This window comes from Aphis gossypii, unplaced genomic scaffold (genome assembly GCF_020184175.1).
Source record: "Aphis gossypii isolate Hap1 unplaced genomic scaffold, ASM2018417v2 Contig00750, whole genome shotgun sequence".
NCBI lineage: Eukaryota > Metazoa > Arthropoda > Insecta > Hemiptera > Aphididae > Aphis > Aphis gossypii.
Window position 1 is genome coordinate 29,330 of NW_026083263.1, and position 22,307 is coordinate 51,636.

Below are 22,307 nucleotides of genomic sequence, written 5' to 3' on the forward strand. Positions count from 1 at the left end.
TTTTTTTATGTTAACCCATCAATACCCCATAGTTTGAATTTACAAGGAATATTACTAAAAACTGTAAAACATCTTTTACATATAATTAATTTAGATTTATGTTTCGTCTTTTGATTACGAATAAGTCTACAAAAATCATTAATAAAACAATAATGTGACGTTATACCATTATTAATTAAAAGCAGATCGAAATGGTTTTTACTTTCCACATTATTCATATATAATGGGAAAACAACATTTTTATTATCTAAACTAAAAACATTAACTGATACATTATTTAAACGTTCAAATGATTTAATTTGATTAACTGGTGTCGGAAAATCGATACAATGAAAATTTAATCTACTTTTTTTTTCAAGTATTTTAAAATATTGATTACTAAATTTAGTTTTATCTGAACGAGTATTATATTTTGTTAAAATTGCAAATTTGAAACATTTGTTATCATTATTTTTTACATTTATAACAGCTTTCTTATTCCTTATACATTCTGGTGAAATTACATAAGAAGATCCGGTTAAAGGGTTTACAATATTGATTCTTAATTGTAATGCATCAATTGAATATAAACTCCAACCACTTCCTTTAGTTACAAAATTACTTTCCTCTTTGTTAATTTTATCAAACATTTTTTTTAATAAATTTTCGAAATTTGAATTTGTATATGCCAACACATTCACTGTTTTAAATGAAATATCGGTATAATTGCAGTTTAGCTACCATGGGATTTTTTCAAATTTTTTTCTTCAAAACCTAGGTAAATCGACGTTTTAAAAATGATGGTGCCAAAAAAAATTTGCGCAAACACTTAGTTTTTGAGTTATAGCCGTTGGAAATTCAATAATTATCGATTTTTGAATTTTGAATTTTGAAACTTTTAAAATGCATAATATAATTATATAAACTGTTTTTATTATTTTTTTTTACATATTTAACAATTAGGTAGTTTTATTCATCGTCTGTATCAATGCTACTCTCATCAGACTCATAATTGTCCTCGTAATTAGGGTGGTCATTCAGCAAGTGCGGGTCGTAAAGTTGACCAGCGTACTTAAAAAATTCCGTCAGTACGTCCAATTTTTGGTAACAACAACGCTTAAGAAACATAAATTTAGCCATGTAACCACTGTAATATTTTTTTTTGCGGCAGTACTGTGACAGTGATGCTTTAGTATGGCGCCACATGCCTTCAACATTGTTGGTATGTGCGCCGGTATCTGGATTGACAAATTGAATAGAGTGATTCACTGTCAGGTGTCGGAAACCTTCCTCTTCTAAACAATCATAAGCCTAAGATGTTAGCAAAAAAGAAATGAAAAATTTATTTGTTTTTAGTTTCTAATTTTCATTTGTTTGTATAGGTTTAATTTAATTGTACCTTCCAACAATCACTAATTATACACTTGTCCGGCAATATCCAGTCTTTAATTAATGACAACAATGTGCCCTTGTCACGACGTTCAACAGGAACAAGAAAACATAGCCCAGATTCCCGCTCAATTCCTCCAAAAATCCATTGGCCTTCTACTCGATGGCCACGATGGTATTTACGTCGACCAAATTTCGACTCGTCTATTTCCACTGTTTTGCCTATTCCACCTTATAAATACAAATCCACAAATTATACAATATTAAATTACATATTATTATCATTTTAATTTTCATTTTACAAACTCACCAATCTTCTCATGACGTATAACCATACAGTCAAAAACGACTTGTCTGTGAAAAGCTGCCCAATCGACTGCAGTATTTTCCGAAATAGATATTTGCTCCATTATAAAACTCAGCGAACAATTTTTAAGCCACAAATAAGAAAAAGACACAATTTGAAAAAGGGACAGATGAGATTTAAAAAAAAAGTGTGTTTGCGAATTGATTGAAAAAATTCGAATCTCGAAGACCTTTTGTTTTTTTTTTTCTCGGCATCGCCATACAAATCCATCGATAGCACTAGCCATGGGACACAAACGGAGAAAATGCCCTTCGTTACACTTGAGTGTATCATTTTTGCAAATTAAATTCCATTCTTGAAGTTTTTCCAGTACTTCGATACTAACGGGCCCGTTTGTTTTGCACGAGAAAAGTTGAAAAATATTTAAGAGATTAAGAGATGACATGTTTCACAAATAATGCCGATCGCATACTGCCGATTACGGTGATTTCAAGCTCAACCGAAACATTAGATAGGTTGATAGATACGAGTTTATGACCTACAATTTCTATCTTAATGTCTTTTAAAGTACTTTTACAGACATAAAATGTTATCCGCCTGGTGATTACGTATAACTGGGAATATTTATTAAAAAGATATTTATATATTAAATAATATAAAATAAATGGTCCTGTAATTGGCAAAAAACAAATTCAAAATAATTCAAAAATTCAATTTCTTTAACCCTGTGGCTGACTTAGGGTGGTGTTGCATAGCAAATTGGGGGATATTTTCGTTTTTAATTGTCCGAGCGAGCGCAGCGAGCGAGTGACCCCGCTCGGTGACTCGGTGCAACAAAAATGCAATTTTTTTAACCCTGTGACCCACTTGGGGAGGTGTTGCACAGCAAGTCGGGGGATATTTTCGATTTGCGGAGCGGAGCGACGGCGCCGAGGAGCGTAGCGACGAGTGCCGCTAGCACCGCATCTCTGTACTTTCGTTTTTAATTGTCCGAGCGAATCCGATGCAAATTTTTATTAGCACTATCATTTTTAAAACGTCATTATACATAAGTACCAAAAAAAATTCAAAATTCAAAATTCAAAAATCGGTAATCATCGAATTTCAAACGGCTATAACTCAAAAACTAAGTGTTTGCGCAAATTTTTTTTGGCACCATCATTTTTAAAACGTCGATTTACCTAGGTTTCGAAAAAAAAATTTGAAAAAATCCCATGGTAGCTAAACTGCAATTGTTCCGAAATATCTCGGTATTCCTGTGTTAACACATGTACATAAACACAGTCCAGATATAAGTTAAATTTAATACTAGTTTGTTGTGTCATTTTTTTTAAATTTACAAACAATCATTTCAAAACCGTAGTCAACAAATTGATTAAAGTCTATGAAATTATAATCGTTTTTTAAAACAAACGTTTTTGAACATTTTTTAAACCGATTTAATTGAATAAGTCCGCTTCCAATTACGTTCATGCGTGTTCTTTTTGATATTACATTTCGTTGTATTTTACTGTAATTAAAAATAAATAAATAATAATTATAATAATAATAATAATATAAAATTTACCATTAAATAACAATAAATAAATTATTATTACTAAATAAAAAAAAAAACGTATTAACCATTTATGCTTATTAAGTCATTATTTATTATTATTACAATCAATAGCGTTGACCATTGAACGATCGAGGTTAATTTTTAAAATATTACTGTGTTATTATTTACGATCTATTGTTATTAAAGATAAGTCAATATAATTTTATTATTTTATTTAATATGAACTGATAATATTGCTTTTTTATACATAAATAATTAACTTAGTAGGCTATAACTTTAAGCTGATCTGGTTTTTTTTCAAAATTTTTTAGTATCAAATCTCTGGTTTATATATATATATATATATTATATCATTAATCTTATTCATCCATCAAGTGATATTATGAAAGGTCGTTCTCAATGTCGTTTAATTTTAGATTTAATGTAAGTCTGCGATATAGCTGTAGAAATTAAGTTTTAAATCGACATGTTAATATTTGTTAAAATCAAAATCGATTGTAATTATTTTTAACGGATAAGGTTAATTTTTCAATATTAGTATAATGTAAGAACTTATATTATTTTATTATTTTACTTAATATAAACTGATAATTGTTTTTTATACATAAATAGTTGAAAATACATTTCGTTAATTTTACATCACTAACTGCGTCGTGTATATAAGTTATATCATGGTTTTGATTACAAATTGAATAATGAGTTTCCTTCAACGATAAAAATCTACCATTTTTAATTATATAACCTAATTTATGGTTTAATATAATTTCATTACTTTTAAAATTAATTAATTTTAAATAAAATACCTACTCTATTATTATCAGTATCGTATGCAGTCATATTCAACATTATATTTGTATTAAAATCTAATCTTTGTAAAATATTTTTATCTGAATTACCATTCCATAGTAAAATAATTGCATTTTGATTATTAAAATCAAGATAGTTTTTTAAAAAGCTTGTAGTTAGGTTCGACGTTTTTGATTTCATAGCTAAATGTAATTCGTTTAATATAACTTGAAGCTGATCTGGTTTCTTTTCAAAAATTTTTAGTAACAAATCTCTAGTTTTTATATATGAATAATTATTCATTAATCTTATTCTTCCATCAGGTGATATTATTAAAGGTCGACCTCGTAGACGAATAATTTCAGATTTTACGTGAGTCTGTGATATAGCTGCAGAAATATGTTTTAAATCTGTACGTTGATAGTTGCTGAATTCAAAATCAATTAAAATTATTTTATTTTTTGGTTTTTGCCTGTAACTAAACAACATCAATTAATTGTATCATAGTATTATTTTTATCTATGTCACTAAAATATATTTTAATAAAAATAAAATACTGATTTCATAATTTTTTATTTTATATAAAATTTAGATTATTGAATGTACTTTATATATTTTATTGATTTATTTTTTTTATTTATGCGTAATATGAATTTATTTGATATTAAATATTTCATTATTCATCTGATTTTTATTTCACTGAAATTTTGTAAAATATTAAAACATATTTTTTTATAATTGTTCGCGCACCGAGATCAAAGTCCAGCTGATATATTTGCGAACTGGCCGTGTCGTCCCCTCCGCCTGCTAGTGTATTGTCAATGATAACGTACGTACACGGCGGTCAAGACACCTGACCAGTTCAGTTGTCCAGCGACCTTTGCCACCGTTACGGCCTGTTGTTTCTCGGGTGTCTGACCGATTTACGGATCGCCGTCACGCTGTCACCGCTTGCTCACGGTCTCCTTGTCCGAATGTGTCGTAGTGTCGCCAAATCCACGTTCTATTGTCGTGTTCAACGCTGTGCCGCGTGTTTGCTAAATCGCTGCAGAACGTGCTTCGTTTAATGCTTTATAGTATAAATTATATAAGTCATTAAATAACGGTTGTTGACGTGGGGTTATATAAGCTGCACGATACGTGAATACGTGATTGCCGTGATAACCTAATCGTGATAACATCTTCGAAGGGGTCATACTGCTGTCGTCACTTATCTCTCATATAAAAACGTCAAGTCGTCACCAGTCCAGTCCATCCAACACGGTCGTCGGAGGCCACGGTTAATAGATATACGGTCGAAGCATGCATTGTGTAGGGGGCGTGGTTTCAAGTACCGTGACGTCAGAATAGACCTTGTCTGGCGGTGCGTACTATCGTACTGCCGTCTTTATATTTTATCAGTCGCTACTCGCTAAACACAAATTTGACAATATTCAATGTTCACATTCAAATTTCACATTTGACTACACACTTTAAGGTACGTTTACAATTTTACATTAGACCACGAATTCGGTAGGTTTTTTAACCCTGTGACCCACTTTAGGTGGTGTTGTATAGTATATTAGTAGGTACCTATGTCGTTTAAACTGAATAGCATTTTGGAACATTTTATTTAGTTTAACTTAACTTAACTGAGTTAAAAAATATCATTAACTTGTAAATGGACATTAATACTGGATACACCAAAAAAGTAACAATTTATTAAATACCAATATTTTTAAATAGATGCCAGGAACTAGATGTGCTGTCGCAATATGCCAAAATAGTTTACAAGCAACCAAGAAAAAAAATTTAAATATTTCATACCATACATTTCCAAAAGATCCAAAATTATATAATACTTGGATAAATGCTTGCCGAAAAAAGGATGAATGGAATCCTAAGACCAGCACAATTTGTAGTGTTCATCTTTTAGAAGATCAATTTGAAGTAGATTTAAGAAGTCAATTAATGAACATCAAAACAAAAAAAAAATTGAAAACATCAGGTACCTAATTAATTAACTACATTATTATTAATTTAAAATTATTAACCTGGGTATACCTAATAATTGTATTATTTTTTTAGCTGTTCCAACACAGAACCTGAAAGAGAATTCTTTATCAAATATATCAACTGACTTAACATCCAGACAAGTACGAGCTAATAAACGTCATAATGCAACTATTGTTAAAAACTTAATACATCCAACTGAAAATAATGATAATGCACAAGGTGATGATGATTTAACACATGAAGATCAAGACAAATTATATGGCGTGTCACCAGCTTTGATTGACGAATCTATTGAAGAAAAGTACCAAAAATTACTCAACGAGCACACAAAATTAAAAACAAAGTATAAACATTTATTACAATTCAAAAGAGTTCAAAAATACCGTGTACTTACACTGAACAAAAATGTCAATACACTTAGCAAAACATTTGGAGAGTGTGTTTTACAAACTCAATGCTTAAAGGAATCTTTAAACACAGTATTTAGTGATACCCAGTTACAATTAATAACTAAAAGAAAAAAAAAGTTGTATGGGGAACAGAAGACATTTCAAGAGCTTTTACGATAAGATATCTTAGTAAAAGATGCTACATTTATCTTAGAAACACATTGAAGTATCCACTACCACATGTTTCAACTTTAGTGAAATGGGCATCTAGATTAAGTTTTCGTCAAGGTTTTCTAAATTATGTCATAAGAATCATGAAAATAGCGGCGTTAAATTTAAATGATATTGAAAAATTGTGTGTTATACAATTCGACGAAATGAAAATATTATCAGCTTACGAATACGACAAAAAAATAATCAAGTCATAGGACCACACAGCCAAATGCAAGTTATCATGGTGAGAGGCATTTTTAAAAGCTGGAAGCAACCAATTTATGTGAACTTCGATCAACAAGTTACGCCAGAAATTCTGAATGAAGCTATATCCATTTTGTATGAAAATGCATATACTGTAGTAGCTTGTGTATCAGATTGTGGTGGTAGTAACGTAGGATTATGGAAAAAGTTGGATATAACTATAGACAAAACATTTTTTTTTCATCCTATAACAAAAGAAAAAATCTATTTCTTAGCTGATGCTCCACACCTTCTTAAACTTATTCGGAACTGGATGTTAGATACCGGATTCATTCTTTCTGACGGTTCTAGAATAAATTCAGGACCATTAAAAGAGTTACTAAAAGTTACTCGGACTGAAATTTCAGTTTGTCACAAGCTAACACAAAAACATTTAGACTGTATAAAGTCTGAAAGACAAAATGTTGGCTTAGCAGCACAGTTACTCTCACATAGTGTTGCCACAGCTTTAATCCATTATAAACCTGGTCCAGATAAGGTATTATCAGAAAATACTGGACAATTCATTGAAACTATAAGTAATAAGTTTGATATAATGAAGTCTTATACGCCATCTGAAACGTTGTGCACTAAAAAGCCATATGGTTTAAATTTAGAAGACCAGAATAATTGTTTAGAAAAAGTATACAAGTTAATAAATTCAATGAGATGCCAAGGTAAAAACGTACTGCAAACATTTCAAAAAGGAATTTTAATTTCAATTAAATCAACTCAAGAACTTTTCAAACATTTGAATAAAAAATATAATATATCTTACATACTGACTAACAGACTAAATCAAGATAGTCTTGAAAGTTTTTTTTCTTTAATTAGGGGTCGCGGAGGACTAAATGATCACCCAACACCCTTAAATGCTTTATATAGGATCAGAATAATTGTGCTTGGTAAGAATCCAGGAGTAGTGCAGGCCAAACAGAACATTGAAACACAAAATTACCAATCTAGTTCAGAAGAATACTTAGTTACCAATGTTATGGCAACTGCAGATGTTAAAATTGATTTAAATAATGACAAAAATAATGGAGAATTATCTGATAACAGTTTATCATCAGGAGATGAATCTGCCCAAAAAAACCTACAAACAACAAATGAAGAAGATGGCTTTATATATCTATGCGGCTGGCTTGCCAGAAAATTTAAAAACAAATATCCACATTTGGGAAGCTATACTAAAGATAAAAAAATTGAACATTCATATAGTATGCCTAGTTGGGTTCATCATTTATCATTTGGAGGTTTAACTGAGCCAACTGATTATTGGGTTATGCAAGCTAAACAGTTTGAAAACATTTTTAAAAAGTTTCACAAAGAAAAAGTTGACCCAAACTCAAATATTGTTAAAAGATTATCTAATTTGATCAAGAAAAAATGTTGTGATATGCCAGAAGATTTAATAAAAGCATTTGTCCTCCAAAGAAAGTACATTCGAATTAAATAATTGAATTATGATCTTATGACAGAGCAGTTAAAACGTAAAAGATCTTTAACATCAGATAGGAAATCTATAAAAAAAAATGAAAAAAATTATAACATAAATTCTATGAGATAATAATTTATAAAAAAAAACTATTTAGTTCTATTTGTTAATTTTTATTATTTTTTTTGTGTAATTAGGTATTCTAATTTTCAGTTATATTTGTAGAAATGAATAATGACTATATTAAAAAATCAGTAAGTTTATATTTATAATTTATGATTAATATTTGTGTTCAATTTGTTTATAAAAGAAAATAATGACACCCTTGTAAACTAATAATTAAAGACAGAATGAAAAAAAAATTCAAATGGTATTGTTTACGTGTGTAAATAAATATTGTATATTTTATTGCATTTGTATTTATTTTAATTGACTTATTATCTCCACTCTACAAACAATTTAAATGTAACTAATTGTATTTATAAAATGTTTAGAAAACAAAAAAAAATATTTATTAAGATTTAAGAAGCATTTCAGGAAAATAAAATTGTAAAACGTTCATCATAAATTCATAAAGTTAAATGTATAGGCTAGTAGAACGATATAATAATAGTTTTAGTGGTCTGTTTTACTAATTAGTAATGGTTCGTAATCATGTTGAAAAAATGTTAACGAATTACGAAATTTGAATAGTCGTTGACCGTTGTATAATACTATACGGTCTATACGGCCATGAAAATTCGGGTCTAGTGTGACGTCATTTATCAATAATCGTTTTTGATTGGATAGCAGTGTTTGGCTTCGACCGTATATCTATTAACCGTGGTCGGAGGCGAGTAAATATTGTATTATCATATTATTATCATTAAATTACTGTTTATCACTCTTGTTGATATTATTATTTTATTATTTGTAATATTATATTTTGTATGTATCTTGTTAACTGTTCAAAGAGACGTCTTTGACTGTTATTATTTATTATTTTATATAGTTTTTTGGCAAACAATAAATTATTGTATGTGTTTGGTCATACAATTTATAGTATAATTAACGGTGTACTTGATGTGGCCAATAGCTAACAAACCAACCACTATTTTCAACATACTATAGGTCTTGCTATTCTATTATTATTATTATTATTGTTAACTCGGTGGTGTAGTCATTGAGACCGACCACTACAATTGTAGGAGTCTCATGACCAAACAATAATCAATAATATAAATATTTTATAGTCACATAACTTATTATTTTTTAAAAAAATATATAAAAAAAAAAAACAATCATATCTTTTATATTTATTCACTAAGACTAGCAGATTCACCAGCAGCTTAATTAATCTATAATGATACAAACAATATTCAAATAAAATAATAATTTTCAACTTTGATCTTATATCATATATTTTTTAATCTGATCGTGTTTTACTATGCCATACTTTAATAAGTCATATTTATTAACTTTTATTATATACTAAATATTGAATTTGAATTCAATCAATTTTATTTTTTTATATTTTATTCATTTTATTTTAAATATTTCATAATTCATTTTGATTTTTATTTCACTGAAATTTTGTAAATTATTAAAACATATTTATTTATAATCAATAATATAAATATTTTATAGACACATAACTTATTATTTTTAAAAAAATATATAAATAAATACGATCATATCTTTTATATTTGTTCACTAAGACTAACCGATTCACTAGCAGCTTAATTAATCTATAATGATATAAACAATATTCAAATAAAATAATAATTTTTAACTTTGATTTTATATCGTATATTTTTTAATCTGATTGTGTTTTACAACATTAATTATATATATTAAATATTGAATTTGAATTCAACCAATTTTATTTTTTTATATTTTATTTATATTTTCATATTATACGTATGTATTAATTTATATTTTAAATATTTCATTATTCATCTGATTTTTTATTTCACTGAAATTTCGTAAATTATTAAAACATATTTATTTATAATTAATTATATTTGTATTATATCTTACTTATTGTTTTGCTGTATAGTTTGATAAATACCTCGGTCCATGTTGTTACGTATTTTCCGTCAATGTTATTGAGTTAGAAACGTTATCTTCAATATTTCCTTTCGAAATTCCCTTTCGGGCCTCAGTTTTAAAGGTAGAAATTTTGAATTTTACAAAATCAAATAAAAAATCATTTAACCCAGGAATCAGTTCATATTTTGAAGTAACTCTTCTTAAAGTTCTAACTGAAGGTAGACTTAAGATACTTTTTAAAAATCTATACACAGATGGGCCTAAGAAGTAGATTGTTAACGCTAATTGCTTCATATCATTTGTGTACCTGTATCCATGAGGGTTCCTTGTTTCGCACATTAGATTAGATTTCACAATCGTTAGTACAGCGGGTGATAAATGTTGTTCACACAATGAGAGTAAATTTTCAACAGTATTAAACTCACTTAGCTGATTGCTCAAGGCCAGGATAGTTTTTTCAGCTTTGAGACGAGCTTCTTTTTCAATCTTCAATTGTTGCCGTAACAAAACTTTTCTGGGTGTTTTCTCAGACCAAGATTTTAGAGTTTGGCAACCTTTTGAAGAACCTAAATCATATTCATATAATTTTAATTAGCACATAGTAAATTGTAAATAAACAGTTTAGTAAAATTGTTTGATTAAATCTTACTGGAACTTGTGAAATCTGAAGGAGAATCTAAATATGTAGATTTTTCACTAGAAAACGATGATGTTCCAGGAGAAATAGCGTAGTCAATACTATCAGGTACTACTACACAAAATTTAAGAATATTATACTAAATAACTCTTAAAAATGGATCTCTATAGAAATCATATTAACTTACCAGGTGAACCAGGTAATGGAAGAGCCAGTATTTCATTGTTACCATATGCAACTGTGGTACATGATTTTGAAGAACCTAATAATGTATAAAGTTAGCAATAATAACAAATTTTAAAATAAATATAAAAATATATTTACCAGGATCATCACTAATGTTTAGTGGAGTATTTGAGCCACAAGACACAGTATTACTCGAACTGGTAGAGGTTCTAACTTTCTCACTAGACAAGTCTGTAGTACTCACGTCACAATTATCTGAATATAAAAAAAAAGGCTATTTGAAAATATTATTGCTGCTGAATGTCATATTAATTCTTATATACCTGGAAATAGTGTAGGTATAGCATCTGTTTTTAACCTGTTCTCTAAGAAGTTTAAAAACATAATTTTTTCAAAATGTTTTCCACATAATTTAACATTCTTTTGGGATAGAGTGTCAGCTGGCAGTTGACAGCGTTCTAACCAAATTTCACACCTAAAAAATGTGACAAAAAATAGCTTGTTTATACTACAAAACACAATTGACTAGGTACTAGTTATATATTGTACACAGTTCTGTTTTAATTTTGTTTTCTCAGTTTAATAGATCTGTCTTATTGTTTATTAGACCAAGAACATTAGGTGTTTAATTGTGTAACATTATATTGTAAATTTAACAAAAACCATTGACTTGTTTCATACTTAACATTATTATAAAACAAAATACTTACCGAGCAGGATCTTTAGGAAAAGAAAAAAAACTAATTGAATCTTTTTGAGTTTTCATTTCCCCGCACGATTTTATAATACATTTGAATGAATATCCACTTTTACGAGACATTTTAACAAAATGTAGATATTAAGCACAATGTTCTTCGAAAAAACACAAACCACAACTGAGCAGTTTAAACGTAAAACGTGCTAAAAAACGTGTAACAAATGCTTGTTTTTTTTTAGTAACCTTAAATTATGAACTATGATAACAGTTTTTTACCTGATAACACTTAATTGATAAAAGTAACCAACGGGAACATGGCCGCCACGTTTTTGTTTACATTGAAAGTGTCCCTTCTGATTTAATCTATTCTGTGGTATAGCTACTTACATCATCATTTGAAGAGCTTTCGCCTGCAGATACATTAGTATAGTATGACATATTATTTTATATATATATATATATATATATTTTTTTTTTAAATATACCTTAAATAAAAATGATAATCAGTATAAGTTTAATTTTTAATATAACAGATTGTTTAAAAAACATTTACCTGATCAAATTGTGTTACTTGGTTTGTTATCGACTTGTAGCAAACGGATATATTACGGTATGAAACGACGAAACATAAAATTTATAGACAATGTTGAGATTTAACACTAACTATAATCAATGTCTACTGATCACTTATATACAGATTTGTAAGGTTGTGGTATCATATGGTGTGATCATAGTTTTACCTAATCTATAAAATAACTGTGGTAGCGTTGTAATATGGCGTGATCATAGTTTTACCTATTCTATAAAAAAATAACTGTAGTCAAAGTTTAATATAGCGTGATCATAATATCTTTACCTAATCTATAAAAATATCTGTGATCAAAGTGTAATATGGCGTGATCACATATCACACCACTGGATCAGACTATAAATCTGGTTCATAATCATTCAATATTTATAGACTTATAGTCATTTACAAAGTGCTCTTGAGTAGGTTATAGTCTATTATCCTCAGCCTTTCAGTACTTGTGTAAGTCGCTGACTTTATTACAACACTATCATCAAGCAAGGTTTTTGATATTAGTTAAGTTTTATTAATAATTAATCTAAATTAAATACAATATTAATTTGAAGAAACAGTTACGTACGTTTCACCACCCCCCCCCCTTTTTCGATTTTCAAAAAAATTTTTGGTTAAATATTTAGCGTACAATTAGCTTGAATTGGCGTGACTAATTTTGAAATTTGTTTGGCACCAGATCAACTTTAAAAGTGAATATAGGGTAGGGGGGGGGGGTTGTAGAAACGTTTCTACAGCCCCCCCTACACCAAATTTTAAGTGTTAACGGTGTTTTTCCATCCTAATAATTAGCGTGCATTTAGCGTGAATTTGCGTGACCTATATTGAAATCGTACGCCCAAAGCCCCAAGTACCAGGCGTCTTGCCCCCATTTACCCATTTCACCAGTCCCTCCCAAACGACAAAAAAATACTTTTTGGCAATTTTTTTAGCGTCAATAATTGGCGTGAATTTGCGTGACCTATTTTGAAATCATACGCCCAAAGCCCCAAGTACCAGGCGTTTTGCCCCCTTTTATCCATTTTGCCACCCCCTTTATACTGCTTAACAATGTGGTGATCAACAACACCTTACAAAAATGCCGTATTTTGAATTCAACTTCTATGTTCGTTGCCTAAGATAATATTTAATCATTGTACAAAAACAACAATTCATAGAATCAGTCTATATAGGCACTATATTACTAGGTATGTTTTTATTTAGCGTAAATTTACATGACCTATTTACACAATTACACCCAAGCCCCTGGCATCATGAAAATCCCCTTCATTACCTATATTTTTGTTATAATGCGTTAACCGTTAACGTGCAAAAATGAATTCTTAATATTTCCTATTGATTATGATACTCTATAGTATCATCTTTGTTTAGTCAATGTCACGTTTAATTATTTATTGTATTCATGAATACTTTTCCACACTTAAAAAAAGGTTATTAGTGATTACTTTATATTTTTAACTGGGTATACAATGTTATGAGTTTTACATATCTGAGCGCACGGCAGTGCGTCAGGCCAAGTTACAGCAATGCCACTGTATCTTTACACGAACCAATTCACCCTTTTTTTCTAATCCATATATCTCTGTTTCCTCTGAAGATAAACTTTTGAAATTTAAAACACAGATTAACCTTTAGTAGCTTAGTACGCTGTAAGAAAATGAGCCCTTAATATTGTGCCATTTCAAAATGGCAGGATTTCAAAATTTGCAATATTGTTACTGACTCACTGACTGATCATCAAAATTATAAGACACTTCCCGTATAGCTAAAACGTGAAATTTGGCACACAGGTAGATTTTACAGTGTAACTAAAGGGAAAAATCTAAAAATTGAATTTTTTTCAAAATTAATGTGTATTTCTTAAACGTATGAAGTGGCGCGCTTAGCACGCATAAATGTTTACTTTCAAAGAGCGTTACAATATGGTAATAAGAAATTGTTTGTAGTTGACTTATATATATATTTATAAAACATAATCATGTTTTGTACATTAAAAAAATTAAAATATAAATAAAAAATAAAAAAGTAAAAAAATAAATTAATAATAACAACACATCGTCCACGACGCTGAAGCCCGCAAAAATAAATGATATCCCCAACAAAAACATAACAGTGAAAAAAAGCCAAGTTCCAAACTCCCTCCCAAATAAGTCAACCAATCAAAGTAGTAAAATCTACATTATGGCCAAGTCTACTATTTTTTAATTCATAATCTCAATGCACTCCTACATTAAGGAGCAACACTTCTCTTTTTTTTTTTTGTATTGTTTAACACTTGGTCAGTTTCTGAATGAGGAATAAAACATCATTATCGAATGTGCTCGATTATGACTTACGAGGATGATGGGGATAAGAAGACTTGGAAAAAAGTAAAAGGTTTAGATTTCTTCTCAAAAATGACAGCGAATTATAGTAAGTAGTGTTATCTACATTGCGGCCATGTCTAGTTTATTCCTCATTCAGAAACTGACCAAGTGTTAAACAATACAAAAAAAAGAGAAGTATTGCTCCTTAATGTAGATTTTACTACTTTGATAGGCCGACTTTTTTGGGAGGGAGTTTGGAACTTGGCCTTTTATCACTGTTATGTTTTTGTTGGGGATTTATCTAACAACCAAGCTCTAATTATTATCTAATTAATGTAGTGACTGATGGCATCCATTCCCAATACTCATTTCATAATATACTAACGTCAAAATGTTTGTTGTAAAATAAACTTTAACATTTTCCAATTCAAAAACACCAACTATGAAATTGTTTTCAAATCAGAACATTTCAGAAAAACAATAATTTTCAAACAGTTTTTATTTTTAATAATAAAATAACTTAACACAATTGTAAATATATTGTATTGGATATTTAAAATGAATTAAAATAAAATTTACAAATGTACCTTTAAGTAATAAAATATTTACATATTAAAATATGACGCGTACATCGTTTTAAAAAGTTTTTAATTTATATGGTATAAATTAAAAATTCACATAATATTGTGCTATTTTCCTTAACTGGAATTGGTCGTTTTTTTAGATCATCGTACAATTCCCAGCTGTGCGTACCCCTTTTAGCATAAGCTGTATAATGACCTACCGAATTCCTTAATCCACTTTTTCCTTTATAAAAATGTATAGCACCACGAAGTTCATATATGGTGCTTTCATACACAAGTATTTGTGGAATGTCCTTCAGCTTAACTTGAACCATGCTAGCTGCTTCAGTACTACACATGGATGTAGTTGGATCATTACCTACCAAAAATATAAATATATTTAGATTTTTAGCCGATGATAAAAATTATTGTTTACTTATAGAATTAAAAACTTATTTACCATCCCATTGCAAGACATCAATAAATAAATGGTGGGTTGATATTTTTGAATGTACAGTTTTTATACCATCACAATTCTCACTACATTTCAAATATTGTACACTGGTACGTTCTTTGATGAAATTCTGTAAGCCACTCAAGTTTTCATTATGTCCAGTCTGATATGTTAAAAACATCAATTGGCACTTTGAAGTTTTAATGCAATGGTTGGAAGAACATTTTGAAAATTCTTCGATTGTTGGATAATCGTTGAGCAAAGCTTTTATAACATGACCCATGGTAGCATCACATTTAGCTAATGTGATGTTATACTGCAATGGTTGTATTTCTGGTTTTAAAAAATTCATTATAACTTCAGTTCTTTTAGAGTAAGTTGAGGATGTAATTCCATTTTTCACTAAACTTGAAATGAAATTGAAATACTTATTGTCATTGATAGAATCTATGAATGTTGAATATATTTGACTATCACAATATGATAACTGAAACAATTGTATTTTAAAGTGGTAGTTTATAAAATAACATAGATGATTTAAGTTTAATATTATCATAGCACTGTGTTTTAAAATTGTAAACTCACTAAAACATAGAAAGAATTGGATTATGTATATTAAAAAATGATTTTAACCAACTGTCATACACATTTTTGATTAAAAATATAAAATTATACCAACAGTTATTGTTACTTACCATTAGAATAGACGATAATCCATCAAATGCACAGGTATTACTTAAAACAATTCTGTCGGTTTTGTTACTAGTTCTAGAACTTTTTAAGTCTTGAAATCTTGATCCATTCTTTAAAATAGGCAGAGATTGAATTTTATTGCTATTCTTCAAATTCAAATGTTTTAAATGGGGGTTTGGGACTAAATAAGAACTACTTTTTCTTTGTTTAATACTTTTACGGTTCCATTCCTCAAGTGCAGCATTTTCTTCAGTAAAACTTGCTTGTCTATCGTTTACTATATCATTATCTACCGACATTGCGTTATATCTATTTAAAGTATTTGAACTTTTATAGAACTCTTCATTCGAAGTAAATTCTTCTTCGTTCAAATTTGTTTGCTTATTAACAGTATCAACTACAACTAATGCTTCATTTTCATCATAATCTTTGAACTTCGCAAAAACAAACGATGGTGACTCAGTTCTTGAAAGACAAGAGTTGTTTAAATCATGAGGTAATGAAAGGCTACAATCTTGTTGATCATTAACACTATGAGTTCCTAACAATTCAAATGAAAATGAATGATTCAAGTCTGTGTTGTATGGATCTTCAACTTCTTCAGTAGTAGTATGAAGATTATTTCCTATTCGGATAAGTGATGCTCCTTTTAAAGACATAATATGATAAAAATTCAAAAATACCAACTATGAAATTGTTTTCAAATCTGAAAATTTGAGAAAAAATAACAATATTATTTTGTGCAACATCATCTTACAACAAAATCTTAATTTGAACACAACGTGTGTGTTTGCGTACACTCTTAAACCTTAAAATAATATTTAATCATTGCGTACAAGAACATTGATTAATACCATCAGTCTGTTTTGATACTATTGTCTATTTGTCTATAATTACAAGGTTGAAGGTATGTATATTAATTGGTATATTTATAAATATTATATTGTTGGTTCGCTTAAATATAAAATAAAAAATGCTTCTCGAATAATATGTGGACTGTAGAAAAACGTATATTATGCTTTCACATAATTACATAAAAATAGACATAAAATAAAATCGAGCGTCGGGTGATGACATATTTGTCACGGGACACGGAGTGTCACAGTAGACTTTATAAAAAATATTAATACAAAATTATAATATTATCTGACCAACTTGGTCTATCGATACGATCGACATGATGGTGCGGCGGTGCATGTCCCCTCTCATCATAACACACACGCGTGCCTATCGTTATCGATAACTAAAAAGTAGAATATAATAAAAATAGAATAATACTAAATACGAATATTATGGTTATTTTTGAATTGCAGCCAAATATCTAAAATTGTATAATTTATGGTAAGAAAATGGAAATAATAATAATAATAATGTTATTTTGGTAATATTTGGAAATTTCAAACTACAAAATATTTCTATAAGCTCATAACCTCTTTCTCGTGTAACAAATATTTTTAACATTTGTGTGTATTCCATCTGCGTGTTAGTTAAACAACATTATAATTCCATCGTTTTATTACTTTTGTTTTTTTGATTCACTGTCAATTGTTAATCTACCTGACTCCATATTTTCATATTAATTAAACAATTTAAAAATTGATTGAAATGGTCGGACGCAAAGGAGCTGTTTCGCCTTCGGAAATAATTGACGCAGTTCTTACATTCAAAGACCGAGTAGTTTTAAAAAACGAGAAAAATGAAATGTGTAAGTGTTTTTTGTTTTTTAATATTACATAATATGTTTTATTTGATCTAAAATTGGTACCTAACAGTCTTAAGTATGTATCAATTTATATTATTACAATTAATTTATAATTATAATATTAATATTTAAAAATTAATTTAAATATAATTGAATAGCAGTCATTTTGTTATACTTAGTTTGACAAGACATTAGGATAATACTATTTTTTTAAAGTTATTCTACTGTTTTGCTTAATTTTTATGTCTATTTGATTCAGAAAAAACACAAATTTTAATAAAACATCCTATTTTTGTACTGATTTAATAATTTAAAAGTTATCTTATTTTCCACAATCAATAATAATAAAAAAAAAACTTTTAATAGTAAATAAAATAATTTTATTGGTTTTTTTGTTTTTTGTTTTTAGTATACCTAAGTACATATTGTTTTTATTTAAATGTATAGTGAGTAGGGTTTTACAATTTCATAAAATTTATTTTCTTGAAATATTTCATGAAAATTTCATTTCAATGAAAAAAAAAATAAATATTATATCTAAAAGTCAACTTACAAGTGAACATTTTTATAAGTTTGTTTATTGTATGAAACATAGAAAATATGTAACATACATACACATTACAATGTAGAAGATATTTTACAAATCTATGATATAACAATGCCATAATTTACCTCCAAAAAACAAACATAACAAATAATATAATAAAATTAATACCAATATACCATATTTTAAGCAGTTATAAAGTTAAAAAACTTAATTTATTACCATTAACATATTTTAGTAGTTTGTAAACATTGGTTGATATAAATGATAACTGATCAGTTATTCCTTATAAATATTTTCTGTGTATAATTAATATATTATTTTTAATCATCTACAACCAAACATGTTAAAAAAAATATATAATATATATTTTTCAATATTTCAAGAAGAGTGAAATTTTTAATTTTGAAATAATTTAAATTCAGAACCCTAATAGTAAGACATAAGATGCTATGCCATAAAAACACAAAGAGTTGAATATTTTATAAACGATACCTATATGGGTTAATTCGAGGTTTTATTGTATTTTATGTACCTACCTACTACGGTTCTTCTTACCAGTAATCCCATCTCTTCTGGATTCTTCACCATTACCATTCATTTTCTCTGTTTTTGGGAAGGTTTTTCAGTGGAAAAATTGGGAAAATGAGGTGCATAGCGCCAGAACAAATCAACCCACAAATCAATTATTCTTAGAAAATTTCTGTAATAGTATTTGCATATTTTTAAGATTTTTCTATCTTTTAATAATTAAATTTTTGTTTTTGAATATTGGGTACCTAGTTTCTAAACTAATATTAATTAAGACACTATAGCAATGGTATTAATATTCAATTATAGTTATTTCATATGGTTGGTTTAACTAATAGGTACCTACTAGGTATGTAAACAACATTAATTATTTGCATCTTTTTAAAATAATATTACAATTTTTAGAATAAATAGTTATTAACAGTATAATTGTTATAAAACTTAACAAAATAAAAAGACACAACATTAACTGCTTTTTTCTTCATCGTTATCCACATATTTTAATTTTATAATAAAGTTATCACATTTCTTACAGCTATCAGGAACAGGGAATTAAATTTTTTATTGAATGTTTCTTGAAAAATAAAAAATGATAGGTACTGATTCTTGAATCTCTTCTTTATACAATTTGTACATGCGTTTAATATTATTTTAGATCTGGAGCTAAATACTTTTTGTTTACTCTTTTTTTTTCTAGAAAAATGTGATTTGTATGCAGGTAAGTTATTTTTATAAAATGTTCTACTTACCTACTGTATTTTTAAATCACTTGTTTTATTATTGTGTACATTATGTCTTATTCTTTTATCAGCAGGGGTGGGGTTAGAGAAATAGATTTTAATTTTACAATTTTAGTGTTTCATCAGATATACAAAATATATATATTTTTTTAAAGATTTGCATACCTACATTCTCTATGCGTGATCTATGAGTAAATAGTATATCCTATTAAAATTTATTTTGATGTCATGATTTTTAGTATAAGTTCTTTTTTTGTCTATGACTTAAATTAATCCAAATATAAAAGTAGTTTGTAAGTCATAGCTTAATCCACTAGCAAAGAGTTGGGCTACTCTGATTGTGAAATAAATTATTAATGACTTGATTAGTGCCAAAAGTATTAAATTCTGCCATCTACCGGATACATGTTTTTGTGTGTTGGGCCATTTATGTTTTGAAATGTCATATAAATCTAAAACGTTTAATCACATAAAACAGAATTTGATGATTAGAGGGTAGGTACTGTTACATTTAAAATTGCAATTTGATACTATATCATACATTTCATTGCTTATAATATTAAGGTATTGTTAAACTATTATAATAAATTATGTATTATGTACTTAATACATTTTTAAAATATAAAGGAACTAATATTAGGTTATTATCGTATATAAATATATAATTATACCTAATATTATATGTTAATATTTTCTACAGTCCTATTAAATAATAAATTTATATAATATTATCTTTTTTAGATAAATGTATCATACTGAAGTAGTTATTAATACAAAATTAATTATTATTTAACCCTTATCAATAAATAAATGCATTTTACCTACTACCTTTTTTTTTTTTGAATTATAATAAATAAACTAATATTAATGACCAATATTAAAATTTGTGTATTAAATACTTTTTACTACACCAAAGTTATCAAAATACTTTTGAATACCATCTTATTATTTATTTAAATTATTTATAGATCTAGTAACAGCTACAAATAAAGTATGGACAGATATAAGACAATATGTTGGTAACCGCATGTCCTCGAATGCTATTCATACTTTTGTTCAAAAGAAACGCCATGGTATAATGGAAAAGCTAGGTTTTCCTTCAAAATCTAAACAGTCCTGTGAAATTGTACGTACAACAATTTTACCAGATGATGGTAAGTAAATTATATTTATAATATATTTAAAAATTGTGAGTGAATAGATCATAATATTATGCAATTTATTTATTTATTTTATTTTATTAACACCTATAAAATTTAATGTTAAAATGGTTACAAATATTTTTAGAAGACTCACCTGATGACTATAGTTTTAGTAATGAAGATACACTTCCATGTAAAAAATTTGTCTTTACATTATCATCTGAAGAATGGGATCAGATACAACCTCAAGAAAAATTTTTTAAACTGACAGATAAATCTCGTCCCATGCAAAGTACTAGATCGTATTATGTTTTGCCTAAAGGTACATGGACACCAGTCCTTGCCGAACACTTTTGGGCACACTTTCAACTGCCTTGTTGTTTATCTTTTTGAAGAGGTAAAGTTTATCCTAATGGATCTGTATATATACATGTTGTGGGACGTTGCTCTGTTTGTGACTCCAGATTTAATGGTACAGTTTTTGAAAAACCACCTGGTGGTGCTAAGTAAGTTTATTATTTTATGAAATCTTAATATTTTAATGGAAATAAATTGCCTAATAATTAATTTCTAAAAGGTATAAAACTTTTTTAAAAGATATTTGTTAAATTCAATTTTTTAAATAAATAATAATTTATTTATTTTAATATTGAGTGTATATACATTTTCTTTATAGAGTGAAAATAATTATAATATATTATATGAGTATTTTTTTATATTAAATTGTATAAGTATAGTATAGTTAGTTAGTATAGTTAGGTACTTCAATACTCAACAAAATATTTGATTATTTATTTTTAAATATATTTAGTCATTAACCCATATAGGTATCGTTTATAAAATATTCAACTCTTTGTGTTTTTATGGCATAGCATCTTATGTCTTACTATTAGGGTTCTGAATTTAAATTATTTCAAAATTAAAAATTTCACTCTTCTTGAAATATTGAAAAATATATATTATATATTTTTTTTAACATGTTTGGTTGTAGATGATTAAAAATAATATATTAATTATACACAGAAAATATTTATAAGGAATAACTGATCAGTTATCATTATATCAACCAATGTTTACAAACTACTAAAATATGTTAATGGTAATAAATTAAGTTTTTTAACTTTATAACTGCTTAAAATATGGTATATTGGTATTAATTTTATTATATTATTTGTTATGTTTGTTTTTTGGAGGTAAATTATGG

At 27.7% G+C, this 22,307-nt stretch overlaps 4 protein-coding genes and 1 pseudogene across 4 annotated transcripts; 2 read left to right on the plus strand and 3 right to left on the minus strand.

The window, feature by feature from the left end:
- Positions 1 to 948: 948 nt before the first annotated feature.
- LOC126555211 (uncharacterized) lies at positions 949 to 1,783 on the minus strand. Its single transcript, XM_050210169.1, has 3 exons — positions 1,679 to 1,783; positions 1,379 to 1,599; positions 949 to 1,290 (listed from the first exon to the last, which is right to left on the minus strand). The coding sequence occupies exons 1-3, from the start codon at positions 1,776 to 1,778 to the stop codon at positions 949 to 951; spliced, it is 663 nt and encodes a 220-aa protein (XP_050066126.1). The 5' UTR covers positions 1,779 to 1,783.
- Positions 1,784 to 5,744: 3,961 nt separating this feature from the next.
- Positions 5,745 to 6,583, plus strand: LOC114124118 (THAP domain-containing protein 2-like). The gene is made up of 2 exons (XM_050210170.1): positions 5,745 to 5,961; positions 6,087 to 6,583. Exons 1-2 carry the CDS (start codon positions 5,745 to 5,747, stop codon positions 6,581 to 6,583), a joined length of 714 nt encoding a protein of 237 aa, XP_050066127.1.
- Positions 6,584 to 10,361: 3,778 nt separating this feature from the next.
- Positions 10,362 to 12,077, minus strand: LOC126555212 (uncharacterized). Its single transcript, XM_050210171.1, has 6 exons — positions 11,862 to 12,077; positions 11,475 to 11,626; positions 11,290 to 11,406; positions 11,153 to 11,227; positions 10,978 to 11,079; positions 10,362 to 10,894 (listed from the first exon to the last, which is right to left on the minus strand). The coding sequence occupies exons 1-6, from the start codon at positions 11,969 to 11,971 to the stop codon at positions 10,362 to 10,364; spliced, it is 1,089 nt and encodes a 362-aa protein (XP_050066128.1). The 5' UTR covers positions 11,972 to 12,077.
- Positions 12,078 to 14,658: 2,581 nt separating this feature from the next.
- LOC126555213 (uncharacterized) lies at positions 14,659 to 17,103 on the minus strand. The gene is made up of 4 exons (XM_050210172.1): positions 16,447 to 17,103; positions 15,758 to 16,238; positions 15,425 to 15,676; positions 14,659 to 14,714 (listed from the first exon to the last, which is right to left on the minus strand). The coding sequence occupies exons 1-4, from the start codon at positions 17,101 to 17,103 to the stop codon at positions 14,659 to 14,661; spliced, it is 1,446 nt and encodes a 481-aa protein (XP_050066129.1).
- A 903-nt stretch (positions 17,104 to 18,006) lies between these two features.
- LOC126555214 (uncharacterized) lies at positions 18,007 to 21,609 on the plus strand (annotated as a pseudogene).
- Positions 21,610 to 22,307: the final 698 nt, after the last annotated feature.